The sequence below is a fragment of the Heterocephalus glaber genome, unplaced genomic scaffold, assembly GCF_053883595.1.
Source record: "Heterocephalus glaber isolate CG9 unplaced genomic scaffold, H.glaber_assembly_v1.0 deba00001465, whole genome shotgun sequence".
In the NCBI taxonomy this organism is placed as follows: domain Eukaryota; kingdom Metazoa; phylum Chordata; class Mammalia; order Rodentia; family Bathyergidae; genus Heterocephalus; species Heterocephalus glaber.
This window is the reverse complement of record NW_028258312.1, coordinates 28497799-28521819: the sequence shown is the minus strand read 5'-3', so window position 1 is coordinate 28521819 and position 24021 is coordinate 28497799. Positions and strand designations below refer to the sequence as shown.

At 39.0% G+C, this 24021-nt stretch overlaps 1 protein-coding gene across 3 annotated transcripts in view; it reads right to left on the bottom strand.

Annotated features, from left to right (window-relative positions):
- Nucleotides 1-24021, bottom strand: part of Edil3 (EGF like and discoidin domains 3) — a 404159-nt gene that overhangs the window by 107902 nt on the left and 272236 nt on the right. For all 3 annotated transcript variants that reach the window (XM_004841650.4, XM_004841651.4, XM_087180996.1), the window contains one exon: nucleotides 607-762. In XM_004841650.4, coding sequence (XP_004841707.1) covers nucleotides 607-762 — 156 coding nt within the window. The remainder of the gene's footprint in view (nucleotides 1-606; nucleotides 763-24021) is intronic.

Sequence of the window (24021 nt, the reverse complement as noted above, 5' to 3'; positions counted from 1 at the left end):
TATTAGAAGGCTTAATTTTAGAAATCTGAACGTCGTAAGAAAAAGGGAAGGAGATACTGCATATTATACCCATTTCTTCTAAAGTATATTTTCTGATAAATGAGTTTTCCAACATGAAGCATATAAAATATATAAATTTCTATCACTTGGTGCTTTTCTCGTTTTGAGCAGTAGTTATTCAGTGAAACAGGGTACTAAGCATATGTAAGCAAGGAGGGTGCAAATGCAAGCTGACTGCTGTTAATGTAAAGTCCAATTGTCCCGCATGAAGACTCTGCTTCCTTTTTGGTACAGGGGATTGAACTCAGGACCTTGCACTTGTGAGGCAGGCAGTGGCACCACGGAGCTAAATCCCTGGCCCAAGACTCTGCTACTTTATGACAAAGTATTTGTAGGGACATCTATTAAAGTTCTAGAAAATCTTGAATGGTGCTGTTATAAATTTTTCCCTACTGCCTTCATCCCAGTAGCCCAATTTTAAGAGAAGAGGGAAGCACCAGAAATGCGTGTTCCACCCTGGGCTTTTCCCAAAGGCCCTGCTGTCCTGCGCGGAGCCACGGCCACCCAGTGAGGCAGCTTTTCCCTAGGGCACGTGGGGAGCCTCACCCTGTCTTCCTTGGTCCCTTTCGCTTTGTAAACGGTCCATGTCTTCCCGTCGTTGCTGTGGGCGATTTTGTAGGATTTTATATACTCTGGGCTCCCAATCCTCTTCGCTCCTTGAGTAATCACACCAGTCACTCGCATTTTCCTTTGTAAATTTATCTGAAGAGACAAAACACGATCAACAACAATAATCATTCCAGCATACGAATATGGGCACAGTGTCCATTTGGGGAATGGAATATTTTTATTTATCAGTATAGATTTTAGGTAATACAAAAAGCTAATCATTACTCTGTGTTCTGTTTTCAGAACAATGTATCAGACAGGCACACATTAACTTCCAAACCTTTACAATGGAGTACTTTTTTTGAGATAAAAGCAATGCTTGTAAACAAGCTTTGAACAGTGCACTGAGTCCTCTCAGGTAGAAGTATAGACTGAATTTGGTTGATGAAGCAGGTATAACTTGGTAAACTAAAAACCTTAGTACACCAATAAATGGGGGCATTCTTAATATAAAATCTCAGTGTCACTGCTATGAAATTTTAATGTCCATGTAATTGTTGATGGGTCTCAACAGATTTAGGCGTCAAGAAATTTCCACTTCAAATAAAATACAAAAATCTCGCTAAGTTCTTTGAACACTGGAATGAGAAGTGGTAAAGGCAGTAAGGACAAAAAACTAAAAATAGTGTCTTTGGCCCCTAGATGTTTGCTCTGTAACCTCTGCTGTGGTTTGTGGTGATGCTCATGGAGGACTCTTACTGTTTCACCAGATAGTTACCTTTCTCTGCACTGCATCCCTTGGAGACTGTCTAGCTAGGATCTCCTCCCTGTATTTTTGATCCAAATCAATTTATGACAACTCCCCAGAGCAGTCATAGACATCTGATAAAATTTTAAATATTTTCTCAAATTTAGGAATCTCTTTCTGACACATATAATGATTAAAATAAATGTTGCAATGTAAAAGCTATTTATTCATAGAATCAACACCTAAATCTGTTTCATTCACTTTAAAATGCCTTGATGGTGTCCATATGCAAACAGTACCGAGGCGCCATTTCAGTGTCCTTGCTAAGCTGCGGTAATGCATCCTTCTTCAGCAACAGGAATCAGAAAGACAAATGTCTCACGTGTACCACTACCTTTATCATTCAGAGACTATTTTTCAGAGAAAGGCAGACCCCTGTGGCTAGTAAGGGACTAGGTTTTCCACTCTGGGGTGGACCGAGACAGTCCACATTTGAAATTGTAGAGGATGGGCATGAGGAAACCCGCCACTTAGGATCAAGCTCTGAGGCTCAGAATCTCATCATCTTTCCTCCCTATGCTGCTTGAGTTTTTCCCCCACTGCTGCTCCCGGGTGGTCTTGGGTCTTACTTGCGTGTAAGGACAGCCTGAGATTTGATGCATAAGTTACTGAGGAGTGGTCCCTGGCCTCCAGCAGCTCAGCACAGCACCCCTACTCTTTCCCTTGTCCTAAAATTCTGGGTTGATGGTCAACTTTTTCTCCAACAATGTGGGTAGACTGACCAAGATACTCAATGTCCACATTCTCATTTCATGCTCAGGCGCCAGCATACTTAGGGAGAGGAATACAGTTCTCTTTTGGAGGCTTAAAAAGAGACTATCTGCCATGGACGTAAATCTTCCTTACTTAATATTTGTCTATATTTATCTTACCTAATGCTCTAATGACTAATTTTAGAGTCCTCAGTATGGATCAGGGAGCTTTTGAAAGATATTATATTATTTAGGTAAATCAGCGCACTGCTGTGGAAAAACAACATCTTTTAAGAAGCCTATGTGTGGCATTGTTTTTTAAAAATCTGAGACTCTTCAGAGCCTAAACCTTCCCAATACATACAAAATAAACAAGGGACAGCTTGAATCACATTTTCTCCTGGTTTGGAAGCCAAATTCCACATTTCAGCGCATTCCTTTTTCAATTATCTTTTATCTCATTTCCATTATCTTGTTTATATCTCTTGTAGACAGCCAAATTATCTTTGCTAGAATTTTGGCTGATGAGCTATACAGTGATTTTCTAAAGCTTAAAGTAAGCACCTATAACAGAAAACAAAATCTGAGTTTATGTTTTTCTCTGAGTCATTAGAAATTATGTCTTAAGAAGAGTCATATTTGCTCTCATATTTAGAAGTCCTGAATGCACAGAACTCGAGGTAGTAAGCAGTCACCCAACTTGAGTTGCCTCTGCTTCTATTATATATTTTTAATTGAATATCACTGTTTTCATTAACTGCAAAATAAAAACAAAAATGACTTACAGAATACAGATTCTCAGGTCCCTAAGTTTTGGTAATTAGTAGGGTTCAGAGTTTTGATTTCTCATGTATCTGGCATGATTAAGCTTAGATAATAAGAGATTCACCATAAAAAGGTTAAGATGTTACCTTCAAGATTATACTCAGATTTAATACCAGAAATCTAAGCTGCTGTGAAAAATGAGCTATAGCTCAGAGGAAGGCAACAGCACAATTGTAGAAACTACTCCACAGTAAGCACCTGCAAGCATTCCCCAACCACGCGATTCCAACGTTACTTTTGATCTCTTATAAAACCATGGCTAAAGGTGATCTTAGGTGTCTTCTGCCTGTCTGAATCACACTAGTCACTGTGCTAAGGGTCTACTGGAAATTGCATCGGAAATTCCTAAATTACTCTGGGAGCTTGATGGGTGGTTGGATATGAAATGACATGTTTTCATTTAGGTTTTGTATTCTAAAGAAATTATTATTCCACTAGGTGGTAGCTATATTCTAATTTTTGAAAGCAAAAAATCACACTGGAAGAGTTTTGAGTGAGTTGTGCACCCTGACGGACATGGACATAAAGAAAAGTTGTGCAGATTTGTCCTCCCTAGACCTCAGCTGAGGAGAGAGTGGAAAAGACTGTGAGGTTTCGGGCTTGGTCCCCTCACTTCCTCTCCTACACTATTTGGCCAATTTGGTGAAGCATTTTGAAGGCTAATTTCCTCTCTTGTAACAAGAGGTTTTAATAAAATGATTATATGTGAAATTTATATGATATGTATATGTGAAAATTTTAACAATATCTGCCTCCTAGAAAATCCTTAAAATGTTTGATTTTGTAGTGTTTTGTTTGTTTGTGTTTAGGTAATAAGGAGCATTTTTTTCCCTTTGTTCTGTGCTTAGGCACTTAATATTAAGGAGGTTGGATTTGGAGAGGTGTATTTATAAAGGGTGATCACCATAATAACCATATGAAGACAACTTTGTAAACAACTTCCAAAGCTATATGCTAATAAGGCATTTAGAGCTTCAGTAATTAAGTCTGTGTGTATAAATCTAACCATTAGCTTCAGAATGCTGAGAAGAAGAGAGAACTAATGGGTCCTTGAGAAGGTAGTAAGCAGCCTGGGCCACTGGCCCCATTGCCGGTATCTAACACTGAGCTACTCCACTGCAAAAAGCTGCCAAGAAGGCTCTGAGATTTATTAAACTCTAGCATGCACACACACACACACACAATAATAATAATAATAATAATAATAATAACAATAATAACAACACCAACTACAGGAACAACCAACGTGAAGGGGATTTGCAGATCCTAGTGCGTGTTTGTGAGTCTGGGGAGTGTAGCAGGGATCTCCCAGGGCTGATGCTTCTGGCTGTGGCAATTCTCATTCTCACTTCTCCTGCCCGGCTCAGGGCCAGCAAAGGAAGCAGTGGAAGAGTGCCAGTCCAGGCTGCAATGGGAGGCTACAGTCGCTAGCAGATTGAAAGCTCCACTGTGTGTGCTCCCCTCCCTCACTGGAGGGCTCAAGAGGCGAAACCACGGAGGAGGCTCTGGCAAAAGGAGGGTCTTGCAGAGAGGACAGAAGGTGGGATTTAGCTTGGATTTGAGTCCCTGCAGGTGGTGCCCTCTGAACCCCAACTCAACCACCTGGAGTAGCTCAAGCCACGGCTTGGCTTTCATCCTTTGCTCTAGGTACACCACTAGGCCCAGCAAATGCCCCGAGAAACTGAAACACCACTGTCAAAAGAAAAGAAAGCTGAGGACTAATACTAAACAAACAACCAAACAAAAACTAATCTAATAGAACTAGCATGTTAAGACTTTTAATAAAGAAACTAGAAAAATATGGAGATTTTAAAAAACAACAAGAACAAGTACATAAATAAGAAGCTGGAGGTACTGGTATGAAACATGTAATTGTGTAAATACAGTTCACAGTGGGGTGGTTTTAACTGCAAAGAGACAGAGCTTCAGAATAAACCAGTGAGCAACAAGACAGCTCTGTAACACTTTCCAGAAGGCAGGACGATGGGGTAGAGAGATGGCCCACGCTGGAAGACGATATAACAGTCCACACTGACAATTAAGGAGAAGCACAAATGGTGAAAACTAATTAAAAGGTTTTCTGCAGCTTTGCTTAATATACGATCAGCTTAAAATTAACGTATGTATGCCAGCAATTATCAACTAAGAAATGATATAAATAATTAAAACAGTGTGAAAAGGGAACATGCAGAGACAGATAAATAGGACAGGATAGGGCACCACCTAGCAGGTTCTGCTATGTAAATAATTTTGCATATCAAATAAATGATATTTAAGTCAGGGAGAAGAGAAATAACTGAGTTAAGATAATTTGCTAGAAATCTTAGGTAAAATTTAGATCCATATCTGTTTCCTTATCCCAGATTACATTCCCAATAAATTAAACACTTAAATGATAAAAAAGAACCTAATACATCATTAAAGAATTAAAAATAACGTCAGAGATGGAAACAGCTTTCTCTTGACAACACAAGTTTTTAAAGTGTTATTACACTGAACAAAAATTTTCTTCCTCATAAAAAACAAAATGAATCCAAAATACAAATGAGAAATGGAGAAATTCATCTTTTACAAAACATATCACAGCAAAGTACTGATTAACCAAAGAAGTTAGAGGATCTTCTTCATTGATAGTTAAAGTACAAATACCCAATGAAAATGTACAGTGGATTTTGTTAGTTGGTATGAAATGAAGTACATATGGATTTAAACTTATGAAAAAATCCTCTATCTCATTTATAGCAATAATAAAATTAAATATGCCCAGTTACCATAATTCATCTATCAGTAGCAAAAATCAAAAAGTTTGGTTACACAGGGCTGGGATGTAGCTCAATGTAGTGCCTTTAGCTGGCATACAGAAGGTCCTAGATTCAAACCCCAGCATCACAAACAGTATTTTTTGATTACACAGTATTAGTCACAATGTGGAGAAATGGGTGCATATCCACACTTCCGGTCAGAGTATAAATAACCCAGTCTCCACAGAGGATAATTTGGACATATGTAGCAACATGAAAAGTGCGTGCTCTCTTTAACCCAGCAATTCACAGTTCTATCCTAGGAATGTAGTCCACGAGAATCACTGCACATAGGTGAGGTAACGCAGGTTCATAGTCACTGCAGCACAATTTTAACAATGTAAAATGTCTGTTAACAGAAGTGTACATAATTTCAGTATGGAAAAGGGGACACTATTTCTAAAACAAAAACAACAAAGGAGGGGAGGAATGAGAAAGGCATGAGGAGAGAAAGAAAGACGGGGGGAGGGAGGGAAAGAGAAGAAACAGAGAGGGAGAAAGAGATCTTAGCACACTGGTATGGAAAGAACCCTAAGGCTTCAGGAGCAGAGGGTATATTGAATATTTTCACCAATACTGAAATAATTAAAGGTTTTATTCAACTAGGACATCAGAGGTGAAGTTCATAGGAAGGCGACAGTCTGAAAGAAGATGATGGCACTGTCAAAAATTGATTTGGGCTTTTTTTTAGTGAAACATTTTTTGGTACATTTAAGATATGCATAATGATAATATTCATCATAGGGAATTTATACCTGTACATGATATAACTTGCTTCTTATTATTTAAAAATTTCTCCCAAATGTATTGTTCTCAGAACTCATTCTGTTCTTAAAAATTATTAAAAGTCCCAAAGGCAAAACACACACATAAGCCATTGTGGGACATGTCTCTGTATGTGTGTGGAATATGTGATGTATTATGGTTATTGTACTACAGATTAAAATGGATTCAAATCTGGGTAATATTTATTAAACCATCTAAAATCTGAATAATAAATTACAGTTTAGTATAAGCACTACATTTATTTAAAATTATGTTTTGGTCAAAAGCAAAAATTTACTGAGAAAGAGGGATTATTTTATATTTCTGAGAATCTCTTTTAGATATGGCTTCAGAAAAGACAGCTTCTCATGTTTATTTCTACATTAGGTCTATTATAGTTCCTTATTTTGGCTGAAATGTACGAAGAAAATGTAGCTTCATACACGAATTTAGAAAAGGAAGGTTTTGTAAATACTGAACCGAAGCCCTTCACATTGAACTGATCCCCAACCCTATTTTTAATTTTTTATTTGACAAAGTGTCTCCCTAAGTCACAAACTGCCCAGGCTGGCTTCCAATTTGTGATCCTCCTGGCCCAGCCTCCCAGAGTACCAGGATTCCGGGTGTGCTGTACCATGCCCATCTAGGAAGGGATATTTTAATAATGCTTCCAGATAATATATTCTCTGCCACTACACCAAAACTTTCAAAGTTAGTTTCTTAAACTGTAAAAAAAAATTCATTTCCTAAATCTTAGTTGTTGTGTGAAATATGACATCTACCAGTGAACTTTTCCAATTGTGTTAAAATGCACTGGTCTGTCTTATACTTTAAATGGATCATTTCCCATGGGTGTCTCTATACTCTCACACATCTGTAAGTGGCAAGCACTGGGTTCCTGAGCTCTACACATTCTCTAGGTGATGACACATTTTATTAAGTAGTGTCAAAAAGCACATTAATTAATATCACCACCAACTTCTTCAGAAAGGTTTTATTTATTGGAAGCTGTCAAACTTTCACTCGCAGTTGTAATTTTTAAAATTTTTAATTTTCACTTGAAATTTCTAATTTTAGCAGAGCAACAAATACTGTCAGTGGCAGCTAATTACTTTGTTCTTTTTAAAGAAAAATTCTGACTGATATCTAGGTACGAACAGCTATAGTTTCTCTGTCTGTTCTCCTTTGAACTAACCACGATGTCGCAAAAAAGGAAGCACTTGGGTGGCTGACACTGAGATCCCACACTCTCACAAGTGTGTTCCCTAGAGAGAAACGTCACACTTCAGCACCCAGCTGAAGTGCTTTATGCATAATTCTTTGTTCACCACACAGCACAGAAGACTCAACGAGGACTGGCAGTTAATGACATTAGTCACTGTTACTGATCCATCTAGGACATTCTTTTTTTTTCCAGGACATTCTTAAATCAGTTAGATATTCTTATTTCACTCCTACATATGCATGGTAGAGAGGATTCGATAACACCCAGTACACTGCGGTGCTGGTCTCTCGATATGTGCTGAGGCATGAGGACTTTTGCACACTATAGCTAGTGACATGCACATAGGTTTTATATAGTGACTATGGCAGACATTCCTAGAAATATTATGGAATATTACAGCATAGACTGGATTTTCTTAACCAGAGTTTTGGATCGCTTCCTCCACAAGGGATAAACGAATTGAAGTTAGAGTTGATATGGAATATACAGTTTTCTCTTGCAAAGTACGCGCGCGCGCACACACACACACACACACACACCCCAAAGAAGTGAAAAACCAATGAAAAACAAGCCAAAGGACGCTAAAAGGCAATTCAGAGGAAAGGAAATGGTAATAGCTAAACTTGCACTGTTATTTAATGAAATACAAATTAAATAAGGAGACAGCAATTTATAGTGAATAGAATAGCAAAACAAAAATATCAGATTCTGTCAATTCTGTCAGTTACTATCAGTATTCTGGAGCTGATGGTGAGAGTACGTGCTCACTTAGTCATTTCCATCTGTTAGTAAAATCAAGCAACCTAATTTCTGGCTATTTATTGCTGAAAAAATTTTGCATAAATGCTCAAGGTGAAATGCATGCATGTATTTATTATAATTTTTTATGTTAGCAAAGGAGACCCACATTAAGAAGGTATCGCCGGAGGAATGGAGAATTAAAACATAAAATTTATGCATGTGTGTGAGAGGGTTCTCACATTATGAACATACTCTCTAAGGAGCAGAAATGTTGAGCTGGATTTACAAATGAATACCTAAGAAACATAAGAATGTGTGAAAAGAGCAGAAAGAAATCTACATAATGCCATGCGTGTAAAATTTAAAAACCTGAGATATAACATCATGTGTTTTCCTCTAATTTACTTGTGTAAATAAACATAGAGAAGGTGAAGTGAAAGGTTATTCATCAAGTCCACTGTGTAGGCTGGCCTCAGTTAAGGACAGAGGAGGGGGAAGAAGATGGAAAAGGAGTAATGATTTAGGGTTACGTGAGAGGACGTCCTGCTCAGGCTGATGACAGCATGAAGTCCCTGGTGTGCAGGCAGGACAATCAGTCATTAGTCTTCCCCTTTATTCCTCTTCTCTCAAGGCAAACTGTGTAAGTATGGCCACCAGGTTCAAGTAGAAGTAGCTATAAAAGTATTCTCTCAGACTTGCTTCCTGTAGTACGATACCATATATAAGTGTTTCAAACATGCATATATACCAACACACACACTTAAAATTGTTTGTGGCTGTAATTTGGGCCAAAACTGAAATAAGTAACTAACTTTCAAAATAGCTTGTTGCATTCTTCTATTTCAAACTGGTTAATGGAAGTAGAGAGACACTTAGTGTGTTCAGCTCCATGTCTTACCAGAAGTTGACGTCTAGGCAAAAATAACCCCAACATAAAAGACAAATAATAGCAAAAGAGTATGCAAAAAAGAAATACTCAATTGATTAATTTTATCAAAAGAGAAGGATTCAGTTTTTTAAATGAAATTTTAATGCCGAAGAAGTAAAAGCAGAAAAAGTTTCCTTTTTAAACAAATATGAGGAACCACTGTCAACTGGAGACCAATTAGAAAGAAAAATGAATCCTTGATTCAGAACTTACTCATAGGAAAATTGAGTTATAATCAAACACTTGGTGGTCATTTGCTTCACAGTTATCAAGGCAGACACACAAACAATAGCTTCTGAGTTGCTGTTTTAAAAATTTGCATTTTGGCAGAATGTCACTTTAGAATACTATGGAGCTACACAGTGCTTATATAATAATTGTACACTATAGCAATCATTATGTGCATGAATACATTTTCTTATTATGTAAAAAAGCCGGGAAATTTTTTTAAATACACTACACTGAGTAGGGAAAAGAGATTTAAAAAATGTATTAATGTTTCTTAAGGTAAGGGCTCAGTATTACTATATAAATAATAAAGGATAAAAAGCGAAATAATAAAATAATTGCAAGAAAGGATGAGACTAGCATGTGTCCCATCATTACAGTTGCCAATAATATAGCATGAGACTGTTTGCTGTTACTGCGTACAAGATGCACACATTCATGCTCAAACTAAGAGCACAGTGCATAAGGAATAAAAAAGACCAGATGTAAACCAGAGTTGACTTTAAACAATGAGGATTCTACTTGAGGATCAGAGCTATCTATACACTGAATTAAAACGTACTGTGTCACATGATTTCTGTAGAAAAATGTAACTGGAGATCATTAGTTCATCTAAACTTATAAATTGCTATTGTTCGTGATACTTTCATCTGACCTAGAAGTGTGTATATGTTATGTGTATATATCTCCATCTGTATGTGTGTGCATATATATGTCTGCGTATATGCAAGTACACACACACACACACACACACACACACTCTTCCCCAGGTTCTTGAGGCAGAGCTAAAACCTTTGTGGATGGGGCACCAGGAGGATCTTTGTTCTCACACAGACTCTCTGAAATGGTTCTTGACACAGAGCTCTTAACAGCACTGTAATTTCCTCAGCGACAGAAGTGTCTGACTCCGGGCTCCTGAGTCCTTTGTGCTTTCCAGGCTGACAGGAGCACATCTGTTCAGGGTGCTGGTTGCCCGAAGAGCCACTCATGTGATTAGATGGTCAGCACTTTCATCCTCACCTCCAACCTCTGGCAGCTGACTGGACCTAAGGTTGAGCTGAGCCCAATGGCCAACAACGTCATCATTGCTTAACTTGGAAGCCCCCATGAAACCTCAAAGGACACACAGAGCTTCCCAGAGGGTGAAGGAGCAAGGCAAGCAAGGCAGCTTCCTGGTGCCCCCTAGTCCCTCTCCCAGGCACGTCTGCATCTGTCTGTCCATCTGTAGTCTTTCCTAGAATAATGACCTGGTAAACTTGAGCCTTCCCTGAGTTCTGTGAGCAATCCTAGAGGACAAAGAGGGTGTAGTGGGAACCTCCATTTATATCCTGTCAGTCTGACAAACTACTACTTGCAACTGGTCTCTGAAGTTGGAAGATACCATCTGTTGCTTTAATCTGTGCAGTCTTTTTTTTTTTTTTTTTTGGTACCAGGGATCGAACTCAGGATCTTGCACTTTCGAGGCAGGCAGCAGAACCACTGAGCTAAATCCCCGGCCCTATCTGTGGAGTCTTTCCACGCCTGCTGTCCCGTAGTAGAGGAGGTTGAGACAGGAGAATCACAAGTTGAGCCCAGCCGGGGCAACCAGTGACTTAGCAAGTCCCTGGCTCAAAGTAGAAATGAAAATAAAAATAAGATAAGATATGGAATGGTCTGGGCATATAGCTAAACTGGAAGGCTTTGGGTTCAACTGCTATTATCACAAAAATGTTACAAAGTTTTCATGTTATCCTCTTGATATAAAGCATTTCGTCCAGTGCATCCTAATCACCTTCTACAGAGGCTCAGGTGGAGGGAGCTGTCGGAAGATGTAAGAAGGAAGGCCTTTCGGGTGTTTCGGGATGAAAGCGCATCTCAGATGAGCAGCGCCTGATCACAGAGGGACAGGACCCGCCTTCCCGACTCCAGCTGAGTCCCTGAGGGAATCTCCTCAGCATGGACACTGCTGGACTTGCCTGCCGCCCCGCGAGCTGCCGCCTGGCACTGCCCCTGCTCCACCCTCGACACCAGGGCTGCACACTGCCGAAAGTCAGTTCCGGTTTTTCCCTCAAACTGTATGTTTTTCAAAACAATCTGTGTTGGCTCTTCTAACTATGCAGTTCACTTCGACACACAGAAGTCCCTTGGTGCAGTTTCACTTTCTATGGTTTTAGGTAGCCACCGACAACTACAGTCCTAAAACATTAGATGCAAAATTCCAAAAACAAACAATTCTTAATTTTTAAGCAGCTTCTATGACTGTAAGCGTTGTAACTGTTCTATTCTCTGCAGTTATCCATTCTCTTACTATGCCTAATTTACATAAATTAACTTCATCAAAGGTACATTTGTATAGGAGAGGAAGCTTGTATATAAATCTGGGGCTCAGTTCCACCCATGGTTTAGGCACCCGAGGGGCTTGGAAGTCACTGTCTGTGGACAAGGGCTGCAGAGCTTCTTTAATTCACAAAGTGTGATTGGGAAAGAATAATGTTTTCTATGGAAACTTGACACAGCTTTTTGAAAAATCTCAAAAAGACACATTACTGAACACAATCTATATTATTGATTTAAAAAGTCACTAACATCCAGGATTCTATACTTGAATAACTTTGTCAATATGTAGAAGAAAAGAAATAAACATTGGAGCATTAATAATGCATGTACTGTTAGGATTCATCCCAGAATCATGGCATGGCATTTTAAATGCCTGTTCTTTAAATCAAGATCTGTATTAATTACCAAGCACTAATTCCGAAGCTGCAAGTAAGAGGGCTTCTGAACTTCCCTCCCCTGGTCACGGACCAGCCTTTCATTGGTATTGGAAAGACTCCTCTTTGAAAATACAGGGATGGGAAAGAACAATGAAACTGTGATCTCTCTATGGCTCCTCCGTGCACCCGGTGGAGATTCCATTTGAAGTGAACGGCCCCACTCACTAAACAGCACACGACAGAAGAAGCACACAAATGGGGTGTCCACTGCTGCCGTCCCAGGAGTCCTGGCCAGGTGCAGGCGTTTCCTGGGAATTCCCACCTGCTTCTGAAGGGCTTTGCTCAGCTGCAGTCATCTGCTCTCACGCGGTCCCTGCTGCTGGTCTAATGTCCGCACGTGCGCAGTTATTCACAGCTGCATAACTGAAGTGACTGGTTTGGGCTGGGATTCCAGATTGTGTATTAAGTCTGATGGAGCAGTACAGATTAAGGTAGGCAGAACCCTCATAAGTAAGGTCTTCTTGTCTGAGATACAGGTTTTAGGGTACTACATGCTGTGAATTTTGGATTTTTCCTGGGTTATGTCATATAACTAATGAAAAAAATCAAAGGCATCATTGTTTATTAAATTCTGTCAGCCTGAATAGGTGCATGCAAAGGGAAAAGGAAAAAATGAAGAGAAAAGAGAAAACGATCTCTTTTCTCTGTACCTTATAAAGAACGGATGGCCAAAGTTTGAAAATTAATCAGAGTAAGAAGATAAAACAATATCAGTGATGAAGTAGAAATACTAACCTCTATAAAATACATTAGAAACAATGAAAATAAAGTCTCCTTCCTAATGTCTTTTAAAAATGAACCAGAGGAACTACCTGAAAGCAAAACATACCCTGGATTCGAAATCTCAGGGGCAACGAGAGTGGTGTGAGCCAGAGAGGAAGGCTGTGTGTGAGCGGCTTAATTCTCTCAAGCCTCTCTGCATGGCCGCTTCCAAGGAACAAATGGGTCATAAAAGGCAAATATCAAAAAAATCATTATAATTTGTTTCATTACAAACAAATAAATAAAACAATAGAGTGAGAGTGCCGAAATCCTCTTAGCTTAAAATAGCTTAAGAACTATTAAGACAGTTACAGACAGGTGCGCTGCCTCTCAGAGGCGGCCCAGGCCTGGTGGGTAGGGGCATCACTGTAGCATTCATGAAGTGCTCACCTCTGTCCTGGGCCTGTCTCCAGCTGGGCAGCAGAGCGCATGTGACGGAGAGCAATTATCAGTGCATCAGAAAGGACAAATAAAAACGAAATATTCAGTTATCTGGCCCTAGTTAAAAACGAATTCTGTGATGCTCGTCTCCTTATCCGGGCCAGTGAAGAGTTAGCAGAAGACAGTAACACTTTACCCTCTGTGCTCTCTGCCTTTTCTTTATTCAGTATATTATTTGCAGCATGCCAACAAAAGCTGCTAACAGAAGGGCTTCCAGGTGTGCCATGAGAATAGCCCTTGCCTCTCCCCATGTGAAAATACTATTGGTAGTGCCAGCAAGTGTCCTGGAATTCTGAATGGTGATCTGGGATCAATTAAACTTCAAGACAGAAACAAATATCATGTAATAAAAAGTAAAAAGGTACTTCTGGGAAACAGAAAACTGTGATGCTCTTCATTTTTATGCACTGAAGATAAAAGAAGTCTGCAAAGCAAACGTATGTTCTCACTCAAAGAGGGGCAAGCTTTCCAGGATACCATTTTCTGGCATTATGTAATATGAGTGAATTAACAGAAAAGAGGAGGAAGAGGACAAAATGGAAAAAGGTATACATGCATCAGCTATTACTGAGTCATAGTTTTGCACTTTATATTCTTTGTATTTCTTATTTTTGGTGCTGGGGATCGAACTAAGGTCCTTGCGCTTGTGCAGCAGGCGGCGAAACCACTGAGCTAAATCCCCGGCCCATTCTTTCTATTTTCTGGTTTTGTTTAATCTAAGTAATTATACTCTTTCATTTGCATTTTAAAAATAAAATAAAAGAAATACATGAGGAATTACATTGCATTGTTGCTAAGCTATACCCACATATGTTCTGGAAAAAAAAGCATAAAAGACATATTTCATGGTTTCTCTTGAGAATTTCAGTTTATGATTGAAGAAAATGGTATAAATAGACAAACTAGGCCCAGCGTGGTGGCACAAACCTGTCATTCTGCAAGTCTGACAGGCTAAGGCAGTTGGAGCCAGGCCTCAGCAAACTAATGACTTAGTGAAATTCCGTCTCAAAATACAAAATAAAAATGAGTGAGAACGTAGCTCACGGTGCAGGCCCTCGGTTCATTCCCCAGTACCACAAAAAGTAAAACAAAAAAGGAAAAAGAAAAGCACACGAACTATTTCTTGAGTGTTTCTCTTCATCATTAAGTTGTTGTTGTATCCATGAACATATCTGCTGGCAATGTTATGAACTAAGTTAACAAGATTATCTAAGTCATTGAAAACAAATTTTAATACAGCGTCTAAAATCAGAACCATGATGGCAATATTCAAAAATATTTTCAAATGCCACCTGACTCAAAAAATTCAGTCTATAGTTAATTCTCCTGGAAGCGGTAATATTTCATTCCTTTAACTGCTTACGCATTTCTATAACAAAGATTAGTTTAAAATTTACATTGTATTTCTATGGACTGTATGGGTTCTTCATCTACATATCTGATTATCTTTAAATAAAATATGAAAATAAAATATCTTTAATTTTTAATTTGAAACATTTTAAAATATATTTACTAAGAAATACACCTTGAAATCTGAAGTTCTACTTTTCCCCAGAAAATCAACATCTGGAACTGAATTTACTGAGTTTACGATGTTTCGTTCTTAGGAGTTAGAGCCGATGGTGCTGTGAGAACACTGGGAAGAGCAAACCAGAAGTAAGAGCCTGGAATTGGTCTTGCCCTGCTTTTCGGGTGGACAGAGAGGGTCTACTTTGCTTGGTGCTGGTCAGCAGAAAGAGGACGCTAAGACTCAAGCTTCCTGTCATCCCTAGAGGACATTAAAAGAAGAAAAAATGGAAGTATTATCGCTTCTAGCAGAGTGGAATTCTAGTTGGAGGGCAGGTTTCATCCTCCGAGAGCCCCTACCACACCAGCGAACAGGACCTTGGGCGCGCTGACTACCCTCCCCAGCGAGAACTTCTCCCCCTGTGGATGCTGTCTCACTCACTGCGCTGAGTCATCATGGTGACAGTGTTCCCTACAACCCCACTGTCTCACAGCCCTCCAGGATGGTTTGCTATCATTATCATTCTCTTCCAGGGAAGAGGAAAGTTAAGTTTCTCATTTACAAATACAGATGTAAAATGAATAACAAATGGACGAAATGATACTTTGATTCACACAGATCAGACCTCACTGGACTATGTAACTTTTACTTTTCCGAGTGCTCTTATATACACGGTAACTATTTTATTTGCTCTTTTTATTAATCCAAAGAAACTAATTGGATAATTCTGGTCCCTGTGTGGAGCCATCAGGGGTAGATAATGGGAAATTTCAGGCATCTGGGCTCCCTTGGAAGTTAGGAGATAAATACACAAAAATAAAAGGTAACCACAGAAAAAGTCTACTTTTCTCTACAACATCTTTTTGTGCACATTTACTCATTACTCCTTAGTAATGAAGATATTTTTACACCTTTTCAGAGTAAGACCACCAAACAATTCTATAGAGCAAAACATTAAACTACTTCAAAGTTATGAAGAATATAAAGTATATTTCATCAATTTAGAATATTTTTTGCTGAACACATGTTTATATCTAGGAAGTCTTTTAAAAACTCACAGATTGTGGTATTTTTTAAAAGTTTCTGTTTCCCCTAAGAAGCAATATAGATTTTATCTAACATTTTCTAAGAACAAATTATTTTTAAATGAGAGAAAAATTCTTTTATTTTTGTAATTCCATTAGAGTGTGACCTGAATTTAGAAAACATTATTTTTAATGATCAAAAGCTACCTCATATGCACCAGTGACTAGAATTATTAACATGAAGTTGCATCTGTAGCTCCAGGTTTACAGTTAATTTTATGAAAAGTGAATAGAACTATTTATATCTTTTATATATTTGCATTTAAAAGTTATGGATCCAAAACTCTAAGTTTATATGGTTTAAAATGATGTAAAATGTCTACTAATAGAATACTTAAGCCATATAAGAACATTCAAAATTGGGCAAGCTAAATTACATTTCATGTTTTAGAAAATAAAATGTAGATTTTCTCCATTCTTGGGTCACTTCTCTGTTTTCAAGCCTTCAAGTGCTTTCTCCTTCCCACCAGACTAAAACATGTTTTCACTCTGGCAGTTTTCACAGCACCAATTTCCATGAGGTCACAACAGCTTCTTTTTACACGAGAATCTGATTATGATTACGCATTCTTTATGCCTCTCAAGAACTGTGTTCGGCATCCAGTATGTTCTGGAGGTGCACAATCTACAGAGACTGCAAAGACATTTACCCTCATCTCATGCAACTGAAAGAGGAAAGACACGCAAACAGCAAACAGGAATGGAAAGCAGAGCATTATCAATATAAATAAAGGGACAGTTAACTCTCCATGAACATAAAAAGAAAATATCCATGGACAAGGAACAACCGCAAATGACAAGTGGCTGGGTTGAGGTCAGAGGCCAGCATGGAATTATCCTTTCAGACTCAGAGGGCAGCAAGACAGATGGCCCAGGGGGCAGAGTCCTCACCATGCTTGGTCATTACAGAAAGATGCTCAGGTTGGTCAAAAGGACGATTTCTTCTTTTGGTGTGTTTATCCATCTGGAAGGACCCTGTCTCTTATGATGGCAAACTGAAAACACATCTGACCTATAAATTTCATTTTCAATGAGACAGCTCCTAAAATTTACACTTAAAAACTGTGATGGCACAGCTGCAGAGAGCCTTGGATCTAGCACTGAGCATGCTACTCTGCAGACTCCTGGGAGGTGTGATTTGGTTTAGCTATGGGTAATGGAAAACCCAAAGAAGCTGTGGCTTAAAATAGGAAGAAAGCTACTTCCCCCAGGGGTACACATGTGACAGGCACCAGGGGCCACAACACCAGGGCTCCGGGTACCTGGTGGCTCCTTGTCCATGGTGTGTAACTGATCTCCTGGTCCAAAGTGGCAGCCTCTGTGCTTATGGCAGCAGAAGAAAGGAAGGGACGGAGAGGGGAGGGTGGCTGTATGGCTACACCTCTTACGGAAGTTCCCAGCAACTACCATGTGACCCTTTTTCTTACTAGCCTCCGACCTTCTGGAAGTCCTATGCCACACCGATTAGAAAAGGAAGCTGGAAAATATAGATTTTTGTTTTATTATTCTGGGGTAAAACATACTTAGCTAATGATCCATTTGCTACCATGGAAACAGATCAAAAGTAGGTTGGGAGACAGTTAAATGTCTTATCTGCACTTTCCAATATACATTTGTTGAACTGGTGAGAGCATTCTCCTATTTATTACTGGATGACTATACGTCCTTTTTGACTATATGTTCATTTTATAAACCTCACAACACTCTAAGGGGCTGAACTAAGGTTGATGCTTTCCATATAAAGAAGCTGTACCGTAAGAGTGGTGAAGCGACCTTGTTTAAGGTGACAGTTAATGGCCAGTTGAATCCAGATCCCCACAACAGAACATAGCTGCCCATGTCAATATTCTTCACTTGTGTTAGATTCAAACACCCACACAGTAGGCAATATGAGTTATTCAACTACACATGATTTATTAAGTCACTTAATACAGATTTAATGAGTAAATAAATCACATCCCTGGTCTTGGGGGGGTACCAACATTATGATAGTATATGTTTAAAGTGTAATCATTGGAATTGACAAGACTGTTGGGTGACACAACTGACCATGTACCTGCCCTCGTGCAGCTTGCTTAATAAAATAATCTCCCAGGAAGTCTGTAGTTAAAGTTGTGGCAAATATTATGTGAGAAAAGGACAGGAAGCTATAAGAAACGATAGATCTCCAGGATGAAAGATGAGGCTAGGAATTCCTCCCTGAGGAGCTGGAATCCAGCCCATCTGTTGGCATTCTGTAAATGCTCAATGAATAAATTGAGTGAATGGATTTGTTAAAGTAAATCGAGTTGAGGATCGCTCAGAAATATCCCCCCACAAGCCTGTAGAGGTAGAAGGATGCACCTTCACATGAGTCCCGTATGGCTGACACTCACAGATACATTCTCCACATTCCCTTAGAGCAATATTGCCTGTTGAGTTAAGTGGAATAGCTTTTCCCTTTTCAGACGTCCACATAATTAAGTAGAAAGTGTCCACACGAGATGATTTGAAATGTTCTATCGGTTAAAATAACCTCCGCATGAACATAGAAAACCCCTGTATGACCCAAATAACTCTACAAATAGTAGATTCTCAATAAACAGTTTTCCACACTGCAGATTTAAAACTAAGAGAGCTATTTTGAATACACTGCTTCCAGGGCTTATATACATCTCTCCAAGTCTGTGTGAGTACTCCTAAGAAAGGAAAAGCTATGATCCATGGACAACTATACCAAAATGTATTGTTGTTGTTTTTCTGCTGGGTAAACCACTTCTATTTAAGAGCTTCTTGAAAGCTGCCATTACATATGAACACTAACTTGGGCTGGACTCTTGCCAGAAAATCTATGATAGAAAAAGGCACATCTATTTCTAAAGTTCAGTACTTTGTCTCTAATGGCACTAATCATAATAAGAAACTAAGGAGACCTGAGTTTAACACAGTTGTTTAAATCCAAGACAAGAAAATATAATGCATGTATGGTAAGCTCACAGACAAAAACCATTCAAAGCTACTGAAGCATTAAGTATATAATAGAAACAAGAAATCTGAGGATTTATTTGTGGGAAAGAGGAGACCTTTATCATTTTTTTCAAGAAGCAAAATCGTAACAAAATACAGCAATCTATTCTAACTACATACCAATGTTAAACTGAAACAGCTATGATTTTAATTAAATGTATCAATTCTGAGGAAAGCAGCAGCAGAAACAACATTAAAAGCAAATACATAGAGAAATTGTAACCAACATACGATGAGAAAATAAAGTGTTTTAGAAAAGGCATGACAGGAGAATGGATAAAGTTATTCACAAGCTGAAGAGTCAGGTCATTTCTTCCTGAAACTCTCATAAAATGGGGCTCCTCAGTAAGCTTCTGCCTTACAAGATACTCTGAGGGAAATGCAGGCAAGAGAAAATGACACCTTATTTTGAGATTCCCCATTTTTCTCTCAAGGATCTCTCTGAATTCTAAAAAGACAGTAGCCAACCATGCTTCTACTAGGTATAGACATAGACTCGCAAGTGGCTTGATGCAATATTCACAGAAAGATCACATCTCAGAGGTGTCATGGGCAGTCCTCTTCCATGCACTATGCAGAGCACCAAGCTCACTTGCCTAACTTCCTACTGGATACCATCACCAGGATTTTCTCCAAGTACATTAAAAAGCTGATCAACCGTATTAGTCAGCTTTCCCAGACACACTATATGATGCCTACTTCTTAAAGGAGAAGTTTAATTCGGCTCATGTTCTCAAAGGTTTCCATCCACTGTCGGCCGGCTTCAAGGCAGCAGGCACATCATGGCAGAAGGGCATGGTGCAGCAGAGATGATGTGATCTCCGTGGGCAGGAAGTAGAGCAGCAGGACAGTGACAGTGAGGAAGGGGCTGGGGATCAGACACAGACTCCAAGGCTATGCCTCCATGACCCATCCTGACACACCCTGAAGTGTGCTCCACAAATCCTTGGGAAGATCCCAAAGCCAGTCAAACTGAAATCTCACCCTAACCACCATACCAAGTCCTCCGAGGTATCTGTAACTACCTTAATGGTTCTACTATTGCATTCAAGCTCAGAACCTCAGAATGTGTTTTTTCTCCCCTCCTCTAACACACACACTATTATTTGCCAGTGCTGCACTCTGAAGTCCTCTTACCAGTCCGTCTTTCATCTTATTTCAGTAGTCTGACTCAGGCCCTCGTGACATGTTCCTTTGGGAATTCTATGTGTGCATCCTAACAGCTACCTCTATTCCTATGCTCCCATCATTACAAAGTACAATTTAACATTTTTTTTTTACAAAATTTTATTGATTGCTTCTCAGTGCTGGGTATTGTGTTGGGTACTTAAAATACAGACCACTGACAAGCCATCTTCCCACACTCTTCAATAACCATTATGTCCGACCTTAGTCTGACATTGATACATCTTCATGCTTTTGAGGCTGCTTCATCTTCCAGGTCTTTGTCTCCCTAACTAACCCTACATGTATGCCCAACTCCAGTACAAGAACAACTGCCCCTGATGAAATTGACCTTTCTCCATCTCATCTGTGATTTTGATCATTTTATTCCCTTCTGTCCAGAATAACCTCTTTAATGTCATCCTCAAAGATGCTGAATATGCTAAATTTGCCTTTAATAATTAAAATATAAGTGGCTTTTTAGTGCTTTTATATTATATTCTGATTCCTCTCAAGCTGATGTGACAAGATTTTACAGACCATTATGAGCATGACCTGGGGAGAAATCTAGGAATTTCTATTTTTACCAAGTCACCCATGATTCCTTGGGATATTGAAGTTTAAAAAATAGCTATCTCTTCCCCTTACGAACTCTGTGGTATACAGAAGTTTAAACACTTTTTGGACAGGATTGAAGATTTAATGACAGATCATTTATAGAGTGGCTTTATGGGGATCTATATATTCTACAACCTTTTAATTATTTAATTATTACTGAATTATTAAAGTCTTCATGTTACAGTCAAAAAACCTGGGAAACAAACATTGTCATTTCCAGTACATGGAGGAATGTGGATTATACCTAAGAATAACGTGAAATTAGGCAATTTAAAAACAAAATATCACCAAGACAGCTTAAAGCATTAGGTTTTGCATTTGTCTTGTCTTGATATCATTTTCACACTGATGTCTCCTAAGATCAGGATACTGTTCTTCAACATCTCAGTTTAGTTAATTAACTTGCTTCTAAGAGCAAAAGAGACAAATCCAAGGTGAAGTGCATTTCTCTTCTAGACTCTGAACCAACATTTCACCCCTCAGGACCACCTGTATAAAAATTCACCCAATGTGTCTAATCTGTAGGTAATGCCTGGGACCCAACACTGATTCGTCATTCAGAACTTCTAAGGATGGGGACGGTATGTCCAAAGCTCATCAGGTCATATTTATGTATAGCCGGAGAACTATTGCTCCAGGATAAAGGCAAACTACTTGTTTATGGACAAATAAAAATTTTCTAGGCTAAAATAGTTACTTTACAAAGCTTTAATTTTCTTAGTGTCCACTCTTCCCCCTCATAAAAGGTAAAGGGGTTGTCAAAGAAAGGATAATAACACACAAGTTAGGAATAGTTTAGAGCTGAGTTTGAATCAAAACTTCACAATACAGTCAATAGTTTAAGCAACTTACAAATCTTTCTATGGCTCTTTGTCCATATTTGATGGATGGGATAGCATACTGATTTGATCGAATTTGAGTTAATACATGTAAAGGAGTGGAACAGTGCATAAGTGCTGGAGTGTGGCGGTTAGCTCCTAAAGCTAATTACATCATACTTTGAGCAACAGAGCTCATTTCTTATCCAAGTATAGGTAAATTTATGTTGTTTTCTCCAATTAAAACTAATTATATGCAGTTAGTTTTAAAAAGCAGCAAACACCCCTAGATAGAAATGGTTTTGCATTAATTGCTGCCTCAAAAAAAAAAATAAATAAAGCTTTCAGAACCAGGCCAGGTGGCTTGGGACTGCTTCAGATTTTCAACACTTGGACACAAGGAGGTTTTCAGTAAGGAAAATTTCAGAGAAAAATTCAGAGTACAAATTTGTTCCGTGTCTACTGTGGAAATAAGGGATTCTTTCAGCCCAATCCAAATAGTAATCCCACCAGTTCCCAGAAGATAAACATGAAGAGACAAGGAGACCTTTAGTCCCGACTCTCACTTTTCTCCTACTTCTCTGTACTTCTCACCCCTAGGGACCTGGGGGTGGGGGGCTGGTAACTGCTGTGCTCCTGCAGGAGGCGCAGATGCAGTTCTAGCAGAATAACTGCTGCAGGAAAGGCCGTAAGTGACTTTCATTCATTAGCAACATTTCCCCAGGGCGGGTCTAGAAAGGCTCTAAAGCCTCTGCTTGAGGGTGGGTCAGACTCACAGTGGAATCCTGAGTGCATTCAGCCACAGAGAAGAGCTGCAGTGAGAAACTCTGAAAGACAACAGGACCTCAGAGTGTGGCCTCTTTCAGTCACAAGTACCATGAATCGGATTCGCACTCGAGAGTCTGCCCAACTGGTTGTGTGAAGAGATGAAGAGACAACCAGGGTAAATCTGACATGAATGTCATCCAGGCAGACTGAAAATGCAGAGGTCCTACCTTTGAATATATTTTTCCCATTACAAAAGAAACTTACTATTTTCTTTTTTTTTTTTTTTGGTACCAGGAATCGAACTTGGGTCCTTGAGCTTGCAAGGCAGGCAACAGAACCACTGAGCTAAATCCCCGGCCCTAAACTTACTATTTTCAATAATTACTCAGATTTTCTCCATTTCACTTTACCAGTATAATAACCTAAAAGAATCACTCTGGTAGTATTTATAAAACAATGGAAACTAACTGAAGCATAAAGCATTTAAAATACCATTATAAATACAAAAGACAATTTAGAAAGTTTTCATACTTACTATACCAAAACGTATAATAAGTATAATGAAAACAGGTGTGTTATTAAGTGTATTTATCTTCTAAGAGTTTAATAAATTCTAAAAATCATGTTAATGTAACAGCCTATATCTCTCTATGTTCTGTCTCTTAGGACTAATAGTAATAATAGGTAATTAATATGTTTGACAATTTTTAAGGATGAAAACACAAAATTAAATAAGTTAGAAAAATACTAGCATTTTAAAAACTTTTTATGTAAATTAATCTTAGAGGGAAATGATTAATATACATTAACAATAGCATTGCCTAAAGTTTCTGAAGTCTTGTGATATGACTATGATAACAAATTTATTAAAATGTGTAAGAAGTTAAATGAAATGTTCATGTCTTTAACATTTCCGGACCGGAACCAGTGGAACAGGAGAAGGTAGGAGGGATTGTGACACTTGGTTCACTGAGTGTAACAAGCAGACTCCTGGACAAGTGCTTTGCAGATGTGACCCGGTGCTCACCTCCTGTCGCTTGTCAGAGTGGTTTGCAGGGATGAGGAATAAACTTCGGGCCATTGCCTGAAGCACACAGATCATGTCTGTGAATATGGCCCACAGTCAGAGTGGAAGGGGTTTATTTGACACACAGTTCATTGAGGCTTCAGACCATAATCAGCTGGCTCCAAGGCAGGGATTTCAGAGGACAAACAACACGGTGGCCACAAGGTAGCACAGGCAACAAGGGAGTTTAAAGGTGTCTTTCTGCCCCTTTTATTTTATTCAGACTACTGGGATTAGGGTGGTGCCAAACCAATTGCTCACATGCAGTGGTTTAGTAATCACGCGCCCGTAATCCCAGCATCACACAGTCCACATTCAGCCATTTCCAAAAAAGACTGCATGAGGCTTTGGGGAATATCTAGATACAATTCATAACCATGGGACCAGTGAGGTAAGGAGACAACAGCCAAA